Raw genomic sequence first — 23,045 nt, forward strand, 5'->3', positions numbered from 1 at the left:
CTTATGATTTGAAAGGACCGCCACTTGACGATAATTTTATTCATAGCATGTTACAGCGTATTTCTGGTATCTATTCCTAATTATAGACCTTAAAATTTATGTTGATGGTGTGCATTTTCCATTGATATCTCAATGTGTGATTATAATCTCAAAATATCCCTTTATTTTTGGTCTATGTTAAGATCCATTGGTTGGCTTGCACTTGAATATATGCGTTGAAAGAACAGGGTAATCTCTTGTCAGGGTTTTGAACTTCCAGTCAGGGTATTGAAAGCAAAAACTGGCAAACAATCGAATTTTTTTTAGTTCAAAAGTTAAATAGAACCCGGAACAGAATAATGAGCATGCGCGGATCGTTAAAATTAAAAATTTCAGTGATTCGTAGTGGCAATGAAGCGTACCTTTTAATCGTACATGGGCGTGTGCAATAGCCTGGGTCGCTCAGCCTATCTCGAACAAAATCGCCATGCGTGGCTGTTGAAAGAACTAGTGGATTCGGCCTACTAGCATGACAATTTTTGACACGAAGATATAGGGATGATGACGCTGTGCAGGGGGCACACAAGAGGTATTTTAAAGGAGGGCACATCTATACCGGTATAAAATGCTATTCGGGGTCACATAATATGTTTTAGCATTTTGCGCTTAAAATAATCTCAAAATTTGTAGTTCTGTATGGGGGAGGGGGCACACCCATGAGGGTTTTTGAAAAGGAGGGTACAGAACATGTTGTACGTGGGGAATAATTAGACAGTCAGGTTCCATCTATTCAAATCGCTAGTCCTTAATAGTACGAAAGCATATATTTCCACTAATGGAAATCTAATATTTTCCTTTCCTCTCACTCATCGGTGAAATAGGCTTGACACATGAAAGAAGTATTATAACAATTTCATTTCAACAATGGGTATAAAGCTGAGACCCGCCTTTCCAAGCAGGCATAGAGAAATTAACGGTTTAATAGATAGACTATAGTCGTGTTCACATGGTCGGCCATAATCCACTTAATACCGGTAATAAGTCACTATTAAAGGTAAAGGTAAAGGAGACGATCCTGTTAAACAGTGATCGGAGTACCCATCTCTCTTTCATTGGCGATTGGGCCAGACTCCTCCATGTAATGTTGCTATAGGGGGATCGCTATACACCTCCTCCACAGCGAGTTTGTTACCTTCCCAGCATTTAAGAATACCGGTACCCATTTATACACCTGGTGGAGAGGAGTAATCGAGATAAAGTGCCTTACTCAAGGGCACAACACGATGGCGTCGCCGGGATCGAACCCACAACCTTCCGATTATGAGTGAGCGCCCGTTCCGCTCGGCCACCGTGCTCCATATTACCGGTTTATATAAGTCGTCTATTACCGGTAATAACTCACTTAAGGATACGATACATGGTTTACCGACAAGTGACTCATTTCGGAATGCGATCATGAATTTTTAAGAAAAAAAAGTTTCCACAGGCTTCGTCGGGACTCGAACCAGCGATTCTAAACTTCCTTCGATTACGCGTCTTGCGCTTTACAGCTCGGCCACCGTGGCAGTTGAACGGAGGAGTGTGATGATAAAAGATAAATCTCATAATGCCATCTTTAGGACTATTAAATTTAGTTACGGTGATAAAAATACATGATGCAGTCATGTCTACAGTAGAATTCATCTCGACCTTTGCAGGACTTAACCCCATTAAAAGCTATTAAACCAAGATAACACTCATTGAAACAGCTCAACTGATTAAATCGGATCTTCTCTGGTTGTGCACAAGTGACTGTTTTCATGTGCGATATCGCAATAAAACTGGTATTCATAGCTTCAGTTGGGTAACCGATTATAAAGGAAACGAAAGGAAACAATGTTATGTGTGGCTTTGTTCACGAAATCAGACAATGTCGTGCTTTTGTAAACCAGCATTCTTGAAAATGAGCAACATAATGATTTTTGACTTAACACGGTTTAGAAATAATTTCTTCATATTTTTGGTGTTATCTGTCGTTTACATATCCTTCCTAAAACACCAAAGTACGAGTATTTCCAAACATCTAAATTTGCTAAAAATTTAGGACATGTTACAAAACTATATTGTCTAGAATTTTAGAAGAGTACTTTTAATATTGGCCGGTTATTTTTCACACAGCGACGTTAACTAGGCAATGTACTATTACCTATAACATTAACTAAAACACCAAAGTACGAATATTTCCAAACATCTAAATTAGCTAAAAATTTAGGACATGTTAAAAACTATATTTTCTAGAACCTTAGAAGAGTACTTTTAATATTGGCCGGTTATTTTTCACACAGCGACGTTAACTAGTCATATCCCCATACTGTTAACGTAGGGCTATTTGTAAAGGTCACGCGTCAATGGGAAAGAGCACTGTGTATTGTGTATAGGAAAACGGACAGTAACTGCAGTATGATGGAATGACTTCCTCTTCATTTTTTTTGCAGGCATTAAAGTTTCAAATTTCATAACCATACATTTTAGACAGGGATTAGACTTTAGCAAACATGCAAACATATGAATTAATTTACATAGTTTACCAAATTAAAATTATTGTAACCAAGTGATTTTAATAGTGCACTTTGAAAATAAAAATATGCAGCCCGTGCAGTTTTTCATTGTTTATTTTTAAAAAGGTGGCCTACCCCTGCTTTAGATGGATGATGATGACACTTTCATCATCACATTAATGACAGATGAATAAACACGTTAACATCATTCCTAGTCATATAATAAACCAACAACAAAGATTCAAAATGTTTGCCTCTTGTTTCCTGTGTGTTAATTACTAAACAGTGGTCTTTAAATTGATATGTTAAAGATTAAATATAGAAAAGTGAGTCGCAAATGGCCAATCTATGGCTAATTAAACCATATAATTTTGGGCTACTTAGTTTTCTTTTTTGCCTAGAAATACTGGAATTTTTGATTTTTCACATTTACGTTAGCGGGAGGAGAGGGGTTCAGAGGACTTCATCGAATTTAATAAAGGAGTTATTAAAGGGCCTATTTGCTCCTTGTCCATGGGCCCCGAGACTCTTGCTACGCCCCTGCAATATACACGGTGCAATCTTGTTGCAGAGTGCTCTGACGTGGTCTGCAACAGGCTATTGTTTGGGAAATTGCCTCGTGTATGTTCAGCTTAAGGCATGGGGTATGCGCGAACTTGAAGTACAGATATCTTTAGAAGGGGAGCAAGACTTACCCCAAATCACAGCGGCAGGTAGTCACTGGGCCGCCGAGTGCGAATTTGTATTGATTTTGGGAGGTTCGTGTTTCTTTTAAATTTGGGGGCGTTTTTCAAATATTCTCTGTTTCAATTGGAATTCGAAACGCCGTGCGGTTAGAGGACGAAGGTACGAGTCGTAAGCTTATGTATCTTTGTTTTCACATATAAATCATTGTAAATATATGGACAAATAAATTCGACTTATAGATATAGATGTTCATTACACGTGCGCATGGTAGGTCTATTATATTCCTTACTTCGCGCGCAAATGTCCTAAATAGAAAACAAATATAGGGGAGAGCGGGGAGTGTTCGCCCTAGGGGCAGGTTCGCCCACCCCTTGTTTCTCAGCACTACGGCTATCGGGGAACTTGGTGATGGCAAAATTAGGTGACATAGGTCATTATAAACTTCTCATATTAGCTACGTGACATATAGGGACGTGTTCATCGAACTGCAGCCAAAACAAAAAAATTACACCAAAACGTAATTTTTTCTTCCATTCATAATGTTGTATTATCATTGATACATAAATACAGATGGTTTTAATGGAAATATGTATTGGGAACATATGGGATTTGTCAAAGATTTAATGCAGTTATAAACTCCTTATTCGATTTGTATTTTGCATACCCTGAAGAAAATACAAAAATGTGCACAAGGGGCACGTTCGCCCTTTTGAGGATGGGGCATGTTCGCCCTCTATCTTCCCCGGGCGGACTTACCCCAAACTGGAGGGCGGACCTGCCCCATCAGCGTATTATGCAACATTTTGATAATTATACCATTAAACAAGGTAAAACCACTGAAAAGCATGTTTTTTTCAAGTTATGTGGTATCAGTATTACTCATACCACCGTTTATGTCCTAATCCATAATCTCCCCGAAGTTGTAAACATGATAGTTTAAGCTCACTTTGGACCCTACATTTTACAGTGACCTGACCCCTACAACAAATTTAGTGACTCACCAGAAGAGAAGGAATGCCCTGTATACTCTTGCTAAATGTTTGCATTGAATATGTTATTGTTATGCAATGTTTAAACCTTTTTTGTGATTAGGGTGAACTTACCCCACCATATGGGCGAACCTGCCCCAATATGGGGCAAGTTCGCCACTTTGCAAAACTTTTTTGTTTGCTCTATCCTGTTGCTATTGTAAGGCCTATAGTTCTGGGATTGTGGTCGTATATAGCTAAGACATAGGGCTTTCACATGGGCTAATCAGGTCATCCCTAACCTTAAAATTGACATCGCTAGGCTGGTCAGAAAAAAATAGGGCGAACACTCCCCGCTCTCCCCTACTCATCTCCCTCTAAATTGTAATGCTTCCACCGCCACTGTAGGCCTATTTGTAAACCAAAACTTTGCCACTTGAGAGCACATGCCTCCAAATTTTGACCTGGCCCAGGGCCCCAAAAAGGTTAACCCGACCCTGCATGCAGACATTTCAAATGATCATGATGATTATGTGAGTATGTCCCTGGGTGAGGGAAGGCACTCCACTTTAGAAATGTTCTTGAATGTTCCATAAAAATGTCCTAAATTCTTATTTCTAAATGTTATAACCCGAGAACCCTTTTATATTTTCATTTTGTTATCTCCCCTCACTTAAAAGCATTTATAGGCCGACACCGTTAGGCATATACCCATCACGTCCACAGTTGAGTGCCTCTCCCGTGGGTCATTTTTTGCCATTCTGCTTTTACCGAATGCCAAAAGCTATTAATTTTTGTCTTACTGCGAAAGTGTCAGCCATACACAATCATAACTATATCCATTAGTTTGTCATATTGAAGTGCCGCACACACCCCACTCCATGAAAACATGACATTTCACAATCATATTTTCGTTATTGAAAGGAAATTGACTTTTCAATTGATTCTTGATTGCATTATTATTACTTACAGTATTTCTACAATAAAAACACGTTGTGCTTCGCCAAGTCCCCTGCCGTAACAAGATCTGATTTTCCAGTTTCGGCGGAAGTATTAACATTTAGGGTGGGGGGGGGGGGGGGGTTTTTTGTTCACGATTTACGGAGCCTTTTTGTCTCTATTCTGATCAGGGACTGGATTGAATAGATTCATATTGGATTTTTATTTATAACGACCAACAACTCTTATATAAATTTATATGAGTTTGCGTTTTACCAATTGGTTCCAAGATTTAATGGCGTTTCAACATGTTAAAATTATTGATCGCTTTGTAGTAATCAAGTGCGCCTACAAACTGATGGCTTATTCATGGTTTTAAGGAGCAATCGAACAAATTATGTAATTGTTATTTAAGTTTAAATAAATAAAGCAATATTTTACAAATGCAAAAGAAGGGAGGTATAAAAAAAACTTTTAATATGTCAGCTATACCATACCGGTAATATAAATGTTACTAATAATAACGTAGACATTCAAATCATATTTTTCATCTGAGGTACAAAGCTGACTTATGTCAAACTTTATGTAAATAAGCTCATATCTATTGTTATTCACATGCATATAAAATACTATAGACTACACCGACACAAACTTCAGACTTTATTATTTCTATTCGTACCAAATTGTTGTCTTTTGGGAATGTTGACGCTTTTTCTTACATTAGAATTCTTTTTACCTCATCCCGCCTTCCTAGTTTAGAACAAAATACTTTTTAATGCAGAACCAAGTGTTAACTTGTATTAACGAGTGCTAAAACATAACCTTATAATAAAAGAGTGTGTTTATAGTGAGCCAGATTATCCGGTATTTAGCGTATACGTACTGCGAAAACAATGGATATTGTGTATAATATTTCCGAATACAGCCATTTAATATAAACACGCTCAAAGAGCATTCGTTAATAGGTTATCTAATGTTTTATTATCCATTGTCAGGACGATGGGTGGATTATTATCCTATATAATACTGGGTTTCCTGTTGTCCAGCTCTCAATACTGGATTCACGTTACAGGACAAGAATCAGGTAGTTTTAATTTTGTTGGTTAAAAATTAATAAAAATTATTAATCTATTAAATCTAAATATCAAGTTTAAACTAAATATTAGAGAGCTTGCGAAATGGAGTTACTTTAACTTTAACTTTAACGTCTAGGATTATAGAGGATTATGTATTCAAAACCACTTTGCCATTAAAGCCGCTTGAAGTTAAAGTTAACGCCAGAATCTATAGTGTGCCGTAAATTATGATGAAAATACGTCATAATTAAAACAATGGTTTGCATATTTCCTCATAGACTACATAATTACCACTTATGTATTGTCTAGTTAATAGACCAATTATTGGAAATCTAATTTGGTTTGGGTAAAAAACATGCCACATGATGCTAAAAATTACTGATTGAATTAGATCAAAATAAATTTTGTTCCAAACGTCACACTTGATATATACATTTGTGTGTGATCATGACGTACACCAAATCAGTTTGCGGAACCAAGTTTGTGGCTTGACTTCAACGCCAAGGGGATTAAGTTCCAGTAAAATGGACTGATTTTACGGGACCCAGCAGTGTAGTGAACTTCTGCGAATTGCAGCTACTGTGAACATTTTTTACAACGTTGCGTGTCTTATAATTACACCTCTATATAACCAAATATGTTTGTACTGTTCAGGTATTTTATTTAATTATTATTTTATTCATTTAGGCCTACAGTATGTAACCCAATTCAGCAGAAAGCTGGTCTAACATGTGCCACGCTATTATACGCATATTATAGGCCTATGGGTATTGTATGTCAACCAAATTATTCATTATTAAAAGAGGAGGCCTATTTGTTACAAAAAATAAGAATGTCAGAAAAGGAGCATCCAGAAATATGTTGGTTGAAATTCAAAATTCTGGGAGTTTTTAAAGAACAAAATGAGGATCATTCGGGGAGATATATTTAATTCGATCAGAATGCAAAGAGGAGTCCTTGCCCTCCTAAAAGAAAACTCCTGGCAACGCCACTGGGGAGTGGGAAAGTGAGGATAGATGAATAGATGGAGGGAGGGGATGATATGGAGAGGTGGTGGTGGGGGGGGGCTAGGGAGAGCAAACAGATAAAATGGGCTTGTGTCCTGATGGAAATATAAAATTGACAAAGCTGACGTTTACTGGAATAATAATTGAGCTTTTATTATAATAATCCGGGACAATAATATAGGCATATCACAAGAATATTTAATTGAAACATGTTTAGAAGTATAATATTAGCGTATAGCTCATAACATAGGCCTAATTCCCATTGCATTGGTCATCGCCAAGAGATGTAATCCATGTTTATTCAAACTAAGCGCCTATTGCAATAAGTGTTACCAACAAACCACTTCAGCAAACAAAAGGGAGAAATTTGATGCAGTCGCTTTTACATACCCTTCTTTGATCACCCATTGATACACTTCCCTGGTTTAAACAACAAGACGCTGTTGGTACAGAAACCAATCTGACGTTCGCGTTGAAGTGAAGTTGAGCAAGAAATCGAATCGATATTTTTGAAGTTGCCGTTAAAGTTCCAGTAACTTCATTCCGCAAGCTCTCTATTACTTGTTGATATCTTTCAACACGAAAATAGTGCGCTTCGCCAACCCATACCATCTGACGTTGTGCTTTACTTTCGTTAAAATTCCTTATGATGAGTGTTTTAGTGCACTTGGAAAAATCTATAAATTAGGTTTTTGTTCCCCCAAATAGCCAATGTCTGTGATTTCTTATCTTGACCTGGGATATCACCCAAACTCAAATCACGCATGGCCCTACATCTAATGACAACATGATGTCAACGTTAATCCGTCTCTGTCCCAGATAAGGTTTCATCAATCTAAGGTATTTATAGTGATCAAGAATGAGTCAGAGACCAACAAAATCTGCTTAAAGTGCATTTATTACGAGGTTTGGTCATATTTTCTGTATAAGATTAATGACAGAAATGTTGTTTGCCTACAGATCCTTGTGGGAGTAGTCCATGTCAGAATGGGGGTAGATGCCAATATGTACTTTTCTACTATTATAGTAGCGACCCCTACTATGTATGCTCATGTCGTACTGGATGGACTGGATATATGTGTCATATTGGTAAGTTGCACTGTTTTTTTCTAAATGAAGACCTGAACTACGATATCTTCAACGACTATGTTGGATGTAGTGGATGTGTAATGTGATATGTTGTAATGTTTTCTATACTGATATATTGCCCAGCTACGTTGTTCTATGTTAGTAATGTGGTGTTTTTTTTTCAAATAGATGACAACACGATGTAAACGTTAATCAGTCTGTCTCAGATATGATTTTATCTATGATGACAACCCCCTCCCCACACAAACTTTTGGTCATTTGACTTTTTTTCAGTCAGTCGGGGAAAATGAACCCAATGGGGGAGATTGATGAATTAGTTATTTATACGGCGAGGGAAGCGATCCGAAAATGTTTGAACAGTCGGGGGAATCAAGCCCCGAGACCACCCCACGTACACCCCTACCCGCATGCGCGTATTATGCGGGGGCTTTGGGGCGCGAGCCCCCCGGGGTAAAAGCAGGGGGCGGCAAAAAAAGAAGGGGCGGCGGAAGATTAAGGGGCGGCAAGATTAATAATTCAAGAAAAAAAGGCGGGACTGATGGGGTGACAAGAAGAGTTGTAAAGGAAAATGGGCGAAAAATTATGGAAAACTAATGAAACTATACCTTTTTGACTGTCAACAGGGCAACAGCTCGAAGCGGTGTGGGTAATGAGGGGGTGGGGTGGGTAACACTTGTAAACATTTTACTTAAAAACAAACTTTATCCTCCCCCCCGCCTTTTTTGATTCTCGAGGGCCAACCTTGCAGGAAAATAATTGGATCAACCTTTTCGGGCTGTTGCTGCAAATTTTACATTTTCTTTAGCCCCGGGGTAGGAGCGGCCACGACCCCCTCAACACCCCCCCCCCACACACACACACCGCACACTTTTGAAAACCTGTGGACACCACTGTCAAAATAATCATATTCGTCAGAGACGGACAAAATCTGTTTAAAATCATGCATCATGTTTAAAAAGTGCTATTTACCTACAGATCCATTACAGCTACATTATTGGTGTATTATTTGTGTTTATGTTTTGCGTGTACGTTCAGTACACTGTTATTTCAGAAGTTAAGATTGCGCTGTTTATGAAAAATAGTTTTCGATTTGGTTTAACAGGCTTCTACAGAGAAGTATAACTTATGCGTTAACTTTTCACAAGCAGGTGGGTTAGCTACGGAAAAATAATAGTTATTTAAAGGGACATTTACAAATGTTGTGGGCAGGTCAAGGGAAGTATTTAGAATGTTAATATTTTGATATCATGATGTGGTGCAATCAACATGAAATAACAAATGAAAGTTGTAACAACATTTATTTTGACAAAACAGCATGATTTGTGAAAGTTAGGCCTGCATAACCTGATAATCTTTTATCTCTACTCAAACATCTGTAAAAGATTTGGGATATTTTTTGTGTGATATACCGTTTTGTTTTAAGCTAGCTCATTCTGATACCAGATTAAGTAACAGTTTAAAGTATTTAATAATTGTAAGTTCAGTTAATTTTTCAGTAGGGTTGGCAAATGTCAAAAAATAGATTTTGCTTATACCTTGGGGGCGGGGGGGGTTGAAGTACATTGGTAATGTGTTACAGTGACGGGCATTGTTCGTCCCTTTTTTGCTCGTTGCCATGGTAACAGACGATTCTTAGTTTTAAGAAGTTTTCAGTCAATTTCGGGGTAAAAAAAAGTGAAATTTACCCTATTTTGGCGTTCTAATTGCAGCAATGCACAACACATTTGTGCAAAACTAACTATTACAATGATAAAGATCCATCGCCATATGTTACTAAAAAGGTTTAAAATGTTTTGGAAAAAACATTTTTATGTCTTTTTTGGAACTGGCAACACTGCAAGTTTTCACATATTGAAAAATGGGATATTTTACCCCATATTTGCATTGAAAAAATCTATATGCTGGAGCACTCTGGATATTAATCTTATAGGAGGTGGTGAAGGTGACCTGGCCCCACTCATATCTGATGAGAACAGCTTGGGCACTTGTATAGATTGGAAGCAGTGTTGCTATAAAAAGATGCATTTTGGTGATGTTAAAAAATGAGATTATTACAGAATATGATATAATTTACTCAGATTCAGGTTTCTTAAGATTTAATGCATCTCTCCATATCCTTATGATATAGAGGTCTTAGGTGCACTAATTCCTGATGAGAAAAGCTTGTTATATTGTATATCAAAAGGCAGTGTTGCCCGAAAATGATCCATTTCTGTAAATTATTTTAAAAAAATAGATTTATACACCATATTATATACATTGTTATGTTACACTGATCACTGATGCATGTTTCTTGTATCTCTCCATATCTTTACTATAAAGGCGTCTTAGGTTTACTAATTTCTTATGAGAAAAGTTTGTTATATTGTTTATAAAAAAAAGCAGTGTTGCCAGAAAATGATGCATTTCTGTAAATTATAAAAAAGAGATTTATACAAAAATATTATACAAATTGTTACACTGATCACTGATGCATGTTTCTTGTATCTCGCCATGTCTTTATCATAAAGGAGTCGTAGGTTTACTCATTTCTTATGAGAAAAGTTTGTTATATTGTATATCAAAAAGCAGTGTTGCCAGGAAATGATGCACTTCTGTAAATTATAAAAAAAGAGATTTATACACAATAATATTATATAAATTGTTACACTGATCACTGATGCAGATTTCATGCATCTCTCCATATCTTTATCTTATAAAGGAGTCTTAGGTTTACTCATTTCTTATGAGAAAAGTTTGTTATATTGTATATAAAAAAGCTGTGTTGCCAGAAAATGATGCATTTCTGTAAATTATAAAAAAGAGATTAATACAAAATATTATATAAATATAAATTGTTACACTGATCACTGATACAGGTTTCTTGTATCTCTTCATATCTTTATTATAAAGGAGTCTTAGGTTTACTCATTTCTTTTGAGAAATATTTGTTATATTGTATATCAAAAAGCAGTGTTGCCAGAAATACACAAACAACAAATGTAGGCACATAAAAGTCGATAGCCAAAATTACCAATTCCCATACCCACAGATAGGTGAAACCAACGGTATAATGTTCACTTTTATCTTTCACATTCTAAAGTATAATCTGAGAAACAGAACGTGACAAAATGATTTTTTTTTATTTAACAAGTTAAGGGGTGGGGTATGAACCTTTGGACAGTATTTCTTGTGGGACATTAGAGCACATCAGACATATCGAATTGCATTCTGAATACGAAGAATGTCCTTCTGATATCAAATAATTTTGATTTTTTGAAATTCGCAATGTAATACACATTTTATGGCAAAAGATTAAACATTGATATTTTTGATATTTAACAGTACTCGAAGTAAACTTTATAAATCTGATAATATGTACTTAAAGTGTATGTAGGTGGGATGAAAAGCCGACGATCAATTAAAAATATCAAATTTTAATAATTTGGCATAAAATTTGTATTATATCGTGAATTTCAAAAATTGAAAATTATTTGATAATACTGTCGAAACGCTCAAAACGCTCATTCCAGATCCCTTAAAGAATAGACATAATCCACAGAAAATCATTATTTCGTCTTCAGTAGATAGTAAACGTATTTTACAGGTTTTATAGCTATATTGGTCTTACCGTAAGTCCGACTCTCATGGATCTTTACATGAAAGGTAACAAAGGGGTTACCTTTTGACTCATAGATATATAGATGTCGATGGTCTAAGGGTGCGGTTACTTTTTATACGGGTTGGTGTGTGTGTGGGCGGGAGTTGAAGGAGATGTACGTGTTCTTTGATGGATTGGTGTGTATGTTTGCGTGTATGTTTGTGGTTCTGTTGTTTACTCTTCCGTCCACCCATCCCATATTCATTCCATCAATCATTGCAACATGTCGCAGGCCATGACGCATTACGTTTTTGTCAATTCCACTAGAGCACATCAACAAAGCTATTGAATCTATGCCGAAAAGGAGACTGAATATTTTTCGGTCTAGTTGGTTTTGCCAGTTCTGTATATTTGTTCTGATTAATGCTCTTTGGGTGGTGCAAGATAAGGATGATGTAAATAAAGAACAGTTTGCATTTCTTAAAATGTGCTTTATTCTAGGTAAAATGGCACAAAAGGACAACTTTTTATGTGTTATTATGGTCATTTAAAGGTCGTAGAATGAAGATCAGACGAAATTACATCGGAAAATACCTCAACGTCCACCAAAACGCCAAAACAACCTAACTGTAATTGGTTTGTACACCGAACTGACAAGTTATTATGCCTACATCTTATAACCAATTAATAGCAGTTCTACGTGTAATACGTAAGATATGTTTAAGAATCCAGTATTAGGTCTGATGTAACGAGCATCAGCATGTTATAAATCGGTACGCATCGCTACAACAGTCAGACAAAAACGTGCATACCTGCATATTTTCTCTTCGTATGGAATAATATAGGTGATCTATAAAAATCAATCAACATTTCTAACTCTTCCATAACATTTTGGATCCCATTTCAAGACCATCAAGAGTTCCCCGTGTCGTGTTCTATTAAATGTGTCACACCAATCTAATTCTCGCTATTCGCAATAAGGGCGCCGCCAGCGGTTTGCGATGTAATCGTGATGTATCATGGGAAAAGGTCGACATCCAAGTCAGCGCAATACGAATATTACCATGCTATTACATAGGAACACGTGACAATATTTTTTTAGTTTGTCGAAATAAAGGTGTTACACGCGAATCGATACTCAATAATACTTAATAATGTGATTTGAAATGTGCACAATTAATTTTTCCTCTATCGATTTGCGTGTAGGAGCGTTATATTGACAAACTAAAAAATATTGTCACGTGTTCCTATGTAATAGCATGGTAATATTCGTATTGCGCGGACTTGGATGTCGACCTTTTCCCATGATACATCACGATTTTCCCATGATACATCACGATTACATCGCAAACCGCTGGCGGCGCCGTTATTGCGAATAGCGAGAATTCCAGGATCAGTGGCGATACATAATGACGCCCCCCCCGAGTCTTGAAACAATTGCGCGCAGAGCTCGCGAAATTTTGCACAAATAGGGCCTACCACTAATTAATTTTGATTATAATGAAGTTGAATATCGGTCTGGAACTCCTTGTGGAACTCTAACCATCATAACGAGGGTTCAGAACCCGTAACTCACTATGACCATGCAGCCTTCACATAAAGTTGGCTCCTTGCTTTGGTCTTGAAAAATCAATAATTTATTTCCTCTACAATGCTGTTTTGTTTTCTATTGAATTTTGTCATGGTTGAGGGACTGTATCTTCTATAGTGATATGGCGACTTTATGGTCATTCTGTGGGAGCAGGTGATTGTGAGATGAGGCTTTCTGGCTCTCAACCCTCGACAATCTTAAATAATTCTTGATATTGCGGCATGAACTTGAAGTATTTTCATTTTTAACTTGTTTATTAAGACCTACGTGTCACTGAAATATTTCACCTTTAACCGAATAACCATCATAACCTGGTGCTCACTCATCCATTTCATAGTGTTCAGTCTATAGCGATATATAGTGTTTTGTTTGTCGAATACTCTGTTGCAGGTACTATATACAAATGGTAGTTCGCAACTCTTTTTCCCCTTTTTCCCCTTAGACCGCGTACTAAGAAAACTAGGTAAGCTTAAATATTTGCATTTGCATCTTTGTTTACACACGTAATCATATGTACAACGAAAGTCAATTTTAGATGTTCATTACATGAGTGCATTGTATTTTTAACCTTATCCCACCAAGGCAAATAAACATTTGAAATGAATATTCAATAAATATCCAACACTTCGGCTTTAACGGTGTTCAAAGCATACAACATATAAAACATCATAGGGAAGACAGTGTTATGAGAGGTCCCGGGTTCAAATCTCCTCAAGACAAAAGAACCCCTTTTACCCATGGCTCATCGGGGAAATGACCTCGTTACAGCAGGTTCCGCTCAGGGTTATAAGCCCAATTGTTGGCTGTCCTTTAAAGATGCTCCGAACAGCCATCTACGGCAACCCCCTTCATCATGTTCAACATGCCACTTGTGCCACGCCGAGGTTTCGTCAGCGTTGTCTCCTAGATTTCAGCTGTTAATGCCGAGATATGATTGACATTAAAAAAATACACATGTGAGAAAACCTATGAACACTGCACTGTGAATGGGAAATGTATTCCCCCTGTATGGCAGCAGCATATACCATTTTGTAAAGAGGCATTGGATATTCCCTATCAGACCCCGACGTTAATTTCAAAAGATGAACTTAAGGTTATACGATGTATTGTTGATCGAAGCAGAAGATAAAAAAGTAGTTCACAGCATCTTGCGAATGGTAGTGAGCTTTTGCAAGAATTGCATTGTTCAATTCATAGCGAGCGTGTAGAAGAATTCAAATATCACATATATACTTTTGTAGGTGCTGTGGTTCTTGAATTACGTTGTAAAGAGGTCTGAAACAACAACACTTTTGTAAAACGTACATAACTTATTAACAATAATAAATTAATTAAAGAAACGGGGCTCAGCTTTTAAGTAACAACCAGGGGCGTATGACTTCAATAGTGTAGGCCTACCCTTGAGCAAATTGAGTTATTAAGGTCAAAGATTGTACAAGGATACAATTTTAAAATACTTAAATCAAGTTATAAAATAACACACTTTTTTTGTTCATTTTGTTTTTTAGCATCATTTTCAAGACGATGGGTAGATTATTACACTCCATAATACTGGGTGTTCTATTGTCTAGCTCTCAACATGCTTATTACTGGGTTCAAGTAACGGGAGCACAATTATCATCGCCGTCAGCATCATACACTGATCGACCAACATTAACACATCCTTCACTACCAGGTAGTTTCTAATGTTTACCGGATTAGATACTCTCTGAATGTAAAAAGAGTGACAAACTCACCCCCCAAAAGAGTGATTCACTTATTAGACCACTCAAAAAAGAGTGAAATGTGTTTTTTAACTAACTTTAAAACCACTTTAAAAAGAGTGAAAACCACTCTAAAAGAGTGATTTCAACTCTTTCAAAGAGTTAAATGAAGGATAACTCTAAAACGTGTTGTCCTTCATTTAACGAGTTGAAATTCACTTGTGTAAAGTGGTTTTCACTCTTTTTGAGTGATTTTAAAGTTTTAAAAAAACACATTTCACTCTTTGAGTGGTTTTAAAAGTGAATCACCCTTTTGGGAGTGGGTTTTTCACTCTTTTACATTTAGAGTATTTGTGTAGCTTTTACCTTTAGAGAGTATGGAAGGAAAATCACTAATCTAAGTATCAAGTTTGAACTTAATATCAGTGAGCTTTACTATCCATACTTCAACCAATTCGTGCTTATAATTTTCGTTAAAATATTTCTAATAATAGCTTTTCAGTTTGTCCTTTTATATGAGCGTTTTAGTGCACATGGAAAAACCTATTAGGGCGATAAAGTAGATTAAATCAGGATGGTGTTCCCAAAAATTTCAAATTTCTGTAACTTCTTATCTTAATAAATTTTTATACTGTTAATATTGTGATCTCATGTGGTGCAATCAATATAAAATAACAAATGAAAGTTGCAACAACATTTATTTTGAAAAAAAACACAGCATGATTTGTGAAAGTTAAAGGCCCATTAAGTAATTTGCTCCTCCGGACGATCGTAAAAATCGTCAAAATTCAGATTTTGGTACCTTTGTCATTGTCATAAATGTGTTAACATGGCTCTGCTAGTGGTTCTGCTGAAAGCTGTGTATTTAAGACAAAAATAAGAATTTACATGAATCTGTAACTTATATACTGACAGTATATAAATTAGCTACATGCGAATGGGGATTCAACTTCGTCAATACTGCTGTTTTCGTCATCTTTTGCCAAACTTTTCATTTCAAAAATACCAGATGACAATAATTGAATGACTTCTCCTTTCATTTTACACAATTTATAAACAATTTTATTTTTTTTACACTTTCGCTGGGATCACTGAATACAGGATCTGATCATTTTTATATCCCTACTCAAACCCCTGTAAAAGTATTTAAGACCGTAAATATACGAAAAATGGTGATGCAAAGGATTTAACCAATTATAAAATAATATTTAAACAATAATTATTGTTTTAACGATTATGTAATGACGGACATGTGTTGGTTGATCGTGTAGTGTATAGCCTCCTGAAACTTCATTAAAATAGGTAGGCTTGGGTCATTCAGCTTGAACCCAACTTGAGATTCGTTCGATAAGTTATGCATGAACTTCTTTTAAAGATGGATACTTGTGGGTTCATGCTAGATTTTGCCCGAGATTTTGGGATTGACAGTTCCAGGCCAACATCACTCCGGACAAATTTTGAGTCAAGTCCCGGGTTACAGGATGTCTAGTCCCGGGTCATATCCCCTGGTAGCCATGGGCTGCATTTGCATTTGACAGGTGCATAATGCATGCGAGAGAGAGTACGTGGTTACGTGCCGGAAATTCACATTTAATGACATTTGACCACACATCTGTGTTTACCCCATAGTCCCCGACTATAGCCAAGGTCAATGCCCAAATCTCATTATTATACCATGTAATCAGTAGGAGAAGAATCGTTTTTGTTAGCTCACATTTTGAGGCAAAATTACTCATTCTTGACGTTTGACCCCAAATTGGTTGAGTCAAATGTTAAGGCTGGAGTAGTGGAATTTTTGCTTATTTTGGTTTGGTAATAATCCGTAAAAATGTATGAACTAGAGCAAATTATGTCAAATGTTGACAGAAGAGAGAAAGAAGAAGAAATTGCTAACATACAAGTTTTATAAGACCAAGAAGTCCAGTTGTGACATTGAAATGATCTGTGATGACCGTGAAATGACTGTGGACAAAACTGTCAAAATCATGAAAAATATAGGCACTAAGTTTGATATTATCAATCTATCTAATAAAATAACCTTACGTTAACCTTTGATGACCGTGAAATGACCTGCATCTTGTTTTAAAACATATACTGCGCCAATAAAGTATCCTTACAATTGGAAAAATAATCACAATTTCTAATTATTTTCTAATCATGCACATTATGACACCACATTGAATCCAATGTGACTTCAAGAAGTAAAGTTACAAGCATTTGATTAGACGAAGGTCCAGTTTCAAAAGTGACAAAAGTGACAAACTGCCCTATTCAAAACTCCACAGACCACAAATCTGGTTTGAGAGTGGTAGCTAGTGGTGAATGGCTAATTTATGCGCTTGGCTTTAATTTAAAACAAAAGGAACAAAAGAAAACTGAAACAAAAGAACTGACAAATAAAATGAAAGTTATGAAAAGTACAGAGAAGTAAAATTGAAATAAAACTGCTTTAAATAACGCTTCATTGAAGAAACTGTGTTGTCTCTTTGTTGCCCTTGTTGGAATCTTTTTGCGCCTTGTACAGGGTGTCTCAATAAAAATAGGCCCTGTGGGTTAGGGGACGTAACTTAAAATGTCTGTAGTAAAATCAAATTTTTTTTGTAGATTCAAGAACCATGACGTTTCGTCTTTAAGATGGTGCGCAAACCAGCAAAATATGTTCACGCGTCACTGAGATAATTGGGATTGTACAAAGAGACCCATTTTTGGACCGTTCCAATGGGGCAATACACATAATGTGCTGCATTATAGTTTAGAATGGAATAGAGAAATGAAGTTAACTCTCAGCCTTGCCGGGTACGAGTTAAAAACATCAACCAACCAATCAATCAATCTCTCAAAGAATATTTTTCACACCCTTCTCTTTGGGTTAAAATATGTGAAAATATACCTTCTAAAAATGAAGTTCATACATTTCTCAAGCAACAAAAGGGCCATGGGGTCAGTCAAATTTCATAATGTACAAATGCTTGACCAGGAAAAAAATCTTCTTTCAGATAATGAATCGGGACAATTGCGATCCCCTATAGTTGATGCGTTTATATAGCTTTACATGGTTTAGGATTTTTTATTGATCCCGATAATTCGCAAAGCGTGCTTCCTCAACTGATTTGCGCCAGGACCATCACTCAAACATTATTATTGGAAAATTATAAAGAAATCATATAAAGTGTGTATTCTTTTTAAAAAGCCTGTATTGGTGCTGCCTTTCAGTTAAAAACAAAAAACCTACTTATTTTTTGTTAAAATGCGCCAAATTCCTGTAAAGGGATGTTTTTGCTCAAAGGGCTAAATCCTATTTAGGCTATGTTTTGAAAATCAGTAGTCGTGCATCAACTAGCGTTTTTGGGCCACTACACGCCATTCGTGAGATTCATTCTTAGGAAAGAACCATTTATCTGGTCATGTATGTGTAGACTATGACATTTAGGTGACCGCTTGGCCCTATATTAATTGTTTCTTGAGAAATGTTTGAACAATATTGTTAATCCAAACAGAAAGGTGCGAAAAACATTCTTTGAGAGATTAATTGATTGGTTATTTTCTTTTCAATTCGTACCCTGCAACTTCATCTCTTTTTGTCCATTATGAACTACAATGCAGAACATTAGTGTTTAATGTGTATTGCCCCATTGGAACGGTCCAAAAATGGGTCTATTTATAAAATCTCATTTATCTCTGTGACGCGTGAACGGATATTTATGTTTTTTGCACCAATTTTAAGAAAAAACGTCATGGTTTTTGAATCTTTAAAAAGTTTTGATTTTACTGCCGACATTTTAAGTTACGTCCCCCAAACCACATGGCCCATTTTTATTGAGACACCCTGTATAGGCCAGTTTGTCACTTTTAAAAGTCACATTGGATTCAATGTGGTGTCATAATGTGCAGGATTAGATAGTGCATCTATTACAAAAACAAATTTACTCCAATATTGTTCAGTTTTGAAGTTGTGATTATTTTTACAAGTGTAAGGATACTTTATTGGCGCAGTATATAAACGTCACTACTGCTTTTCATTCAAATTGGACAAACTTGAGAATTTTACCCCATACAGCAGTTACTGTCCATTTTCCTATACACAATACACAGGTGTTGGGCATTACCTAGTTAACGTCACTGTGCGAAAACTAACCGGCCAATTTTGTACTCTCTGAAATTCTAGAAAATACAGTTTTGTAACATGTCCTAAATTTTTAGCTAAATATTCGTACTTTTGTGTTTTAGTAAGGAAGGGCACGGCATGGCCTGGAAAATTCCCTGTGTAAATCGAATGCAACATTTAGTGTCTATCACTCACTTGTAGACCGCTCTCTTCCGAAGGGCATTAAAACTAAACCACTTGACGGATATTTTTTGTAATTACTGTCAATCAAAAATGATGTATACATTACATGTAGGCTAAAAACTGAGTAGGTGGGGCATCCCTGCCTGATATGTAAATGACAGATAACAGCAAAAACAACTCCCAAATCTGTCCATAACTTTGGTCAGTGGAGAGAGTCAGGGGATGTCAAGTGTGTGATTATTGATTGGCAAGTAACATATTTGGGCATAAGTGCAGCCCACCATTCAATGTGGAGGATGAATTAGACTTCTTCGATTGATTTTGCTGGAGTAATTTCCTGGTTTAAATACTGTAAAGGTCGAATCATGTTTGCTATGCAGCATAACTGCACTATGCCTCAGCCACCCCACCTAATCCCCCCCCCAAAAAACACCAGACACCTCCCCATATTTAAGCAGATTCTGATGCCCTTTTGACATTACTCTGGCATGCCGCAAATAGAATTTAAAGGTGATTTTCAATTATCAACCTGTTTGACCCTCGCATGACCTTGAACTCAAAATCTGTGTTTACCCCATAATCACCGGCTACAGCCAATCTCAATGTTCTATTCTCATTAGTGTACCATGTAATCTGTAGGAGAAGCATTTTTGGTAAAAATCACATAAATCATTAATCATTTATAAAATAATGATGGAGCTAGAGCAAATTATATCAAATGTTGGCAGACTGAAAGAACTACAGGGTGGTTTAAATAAACCGTACCCAACTTCAAAAATAAAAATAAAATAATTACTGACATTGAAATCACCCCATAGATAATACTGCGGTCTTACTAAGAACACCAAGTCCATCCGTGACCTTGAAATGACTTTGGACAAAATGTCTTTTCATGAAAAATGTAAGCATAAGTTTAATAATAATCTTTCTAAGAAAATTGTTGACCTTTGGTTGACATTACATTATTTATAATACTTATTCTACGTACTTAAATTCGACACAACTTAGGGTATAGACCCAAAACCAAAAATGATATTCTGAGAGAAACGAATTTGAAAGTGTGATTACAGCTGAAAATTCAAAAAATCTAGCATAAACAATAATATTCCAGATATTTGTTACCAGTACTATTTCAAATGTGATGCTATGGTCTCATACCACACCACTCTTCGCCATACATACATTCTTCTAGCCACATTTCCCTAACATAATATGAAATTAAAAAAGAAGGAAATTTAATTAGGCAGAGGCGGGGCTCGAACCCACGCTGCACTGCGCCGCTATCACGTATACCATATGACCAGCGCCTTAGACCGCTCGACCATGAAGGACTTGATAGTGTCATCATGAAAATTGAAACATACATAATATTAATAGATCGCAACTTCATTACTACATCATATTTTGGAATTTTATCTGCTTAAAACATTAATGTGTATTATAATAATAAGTTCATTGACCTGTGAAACGGATGTTGTAATATCACAGGTCACCACCTTTGATTTCAACCTGAGAGGTATCTTCCTGATCGCTGAACTGTAGGCCCCGGCCAAGTTGTGACGTAAGCCGCCTCCCCTGTTAAGCGAAGGCTCCTCCCGTTTCACGTAAATTGCTTCTTTGATGTTGACCCTTCTCTCAAACCATTTGCTTTCTCTGTCCAAGATGTTAACATCCTTGTTGTCAAAGGAATGTTTTGTAATGTCCAAATGCGTATAGACGGCCGAGTCACCGCCACCAGTGCTGGATCGTCTATGCTGGTACATGCGTTTAGCAAGCGTTTGTTTAGTCTCCCCTATATCATGTATATACAGCTCCTCGCATCCACTGTCTTGACACTGAATCGCGTAGACGATGTTGCTTTGCTTGTCTTTGGGTTGTTTATCTTTGGGGTGGACTATCGCTAGCGCTTGACGTAAAGTGTTCTTGGGTTTGAAAGATACCGGTACCCCTTTGTCACGAAAAATCCGACGGAGTTTATCTGAAACTATAAATATTCAGTTCACCACAATACATAAAGTATATAGCAAACATGAGATTTTTTTCAAACATGTCAAATGGCCAACTACTCACTGACTGCTGTTACCCCCATTTTGCCCTTTTTACAAATTTGATTTTTTTTAATTGATTTGGGGATATTTTATACCGAATTGTCTTTCATAATTATTTTATAAATTCCAATAACTCTCTGATGACACAAGTTTTTAAGGAAATATTTAAGATAAATATTACTTTCTAGTAGGCCTACTTTGTTGAAAATAGTTTCCGCTGACTTTATGTGTAAAATTAAAATGCTCGGTATGGACCTCTAAAATTTGTTCAAAACGTATAATTTTTTTCATGCGATGTTTTGTAACCATAATTTACCAAATGAGAGTGTAGCCCATGAATAATCTAAATTTTATGTTTGTCAGATTCACCCCAATACACATCATTCATCATTCATATACTGTATAGTGCCATGTAATCGGTTTATTGCATTGTCCGGGATGTGTAAGATTTTTATTCAGTCTTTATTCAATCCTTAATGGACAAATGTTCTTGGGATTAAATAATGTGCTATAAGTCGTGTTCACACAGTCGGATATAAGTGAGTTATTACCGGTAATAAGCGACTTATAACCGGTATTAAGTGACTTAAATCCCACTGTGTGAACACGGCTATAGTGTAGGAGCTAAGGTGATTTTGACTAGAAACTACTCCTTTCACATGAAATCATGAATATTTACTTTCAACATTTTCCAATATGTCAGCGCTCAATCGGACATACACTGTAGTCCGTTTTAACAAACAATTTGTAGAAAGCAAATTTGTGTGACCGCAAAATTCCTTATTTTGAAGTCGACTGATCAAAGTAGACAAAAGAAGTCTTTAAATTTCGCAGTGCAATATTCCCCAGCAGAGAAATCGACCAGGTCCATCTGCAATTGAAAGTGTGGTCTACAGGGTTTAAAAGAAAAAAATACCGAGTGAATAAAATTGAACGTAAGTCGAGAAATAGTCATCAAAATCCAAAAAATTTAAATGTAGCGCATAGCCTAATTTTATTGTGCATGATATATGAACATTTCATTTGATTCGGTTGACTGGTTGCGAATTAATGATTACATAAAGTGCATTCCATGTTTGATAAACAGACGCTTTTAAATACTCGCTCACCGCTTCCTAAAGTTTGTGTATCTCATTATATTTAGTCCACATTATCTATTTTATAATCCGACGGTGTAATGTTATTCATGCTTCCACTGAAAATGAATAACAATTTGTCCGAGAAAAAGCTTTCCAATTTTAATTCTTTAGGTTGTGCAAATATTTTAATTTTCCAAAGAACAATTGAGCCAAGAATGACAATGATCAAGTGCTTACAGCTTTACGTGTGATGTTTGATACCATGCAACATTAAGGTTGAAGTTTAAAAGATTACAATCTCTTGGAAATATTCAAAAAACATTAATGTGTGTGAGAATTTTTTAAAGCCAGCTGGAATTCTTTATGCAATAATTCTTTATGCAACACTTATATCAACATTAACAAAAAGTGATATTTACTAGTACCAATGAGCATCATCTAACATGCAGGCTTTCATTTTCAATATCATGTAGG

At 36.3% G+C, this 23,045-nt stretch overlaps 1 protein-coding gene across 1 annotated transcript in view; it reads left to right on the forward strand.

Moving 5' to 3' along the window:
- Window positions 1–23,045, forward strand: part of LOC140163304 (uncharacterized) — a 130,783-nt gene that overhangs the window by 92,359 nt on the left and 15,379 nt on the right. The window contains exon 2 of the mRNA XM_072186702.1: window positions 14,962–15,128. Coding sequence (XP_072042803.1) covers window positions 14,978–15,128 — 151 coding nt within the window. The 5' untranslated portion in view covers window positions 14,962–14,977. The remainder of the gene's footprint in view (window positions 1–14,961; window positions 15,129–23,045) is intronic.

The sequence above is a fragment of the Amphiura filiformis genome, chromosome 10 (genome assembly GCF_039555335.1).
Source record: "Amphiura filiformis chromosome 10, Afil_fr2py, whole genome shotgun sequence".
Lineage (NCBI taxonomy): Eukaryota > Metazoa > Echinodermata > Ophiuroidea > Amphilepidida > Amphiuridae > Amphiura > Amphiura filiformis.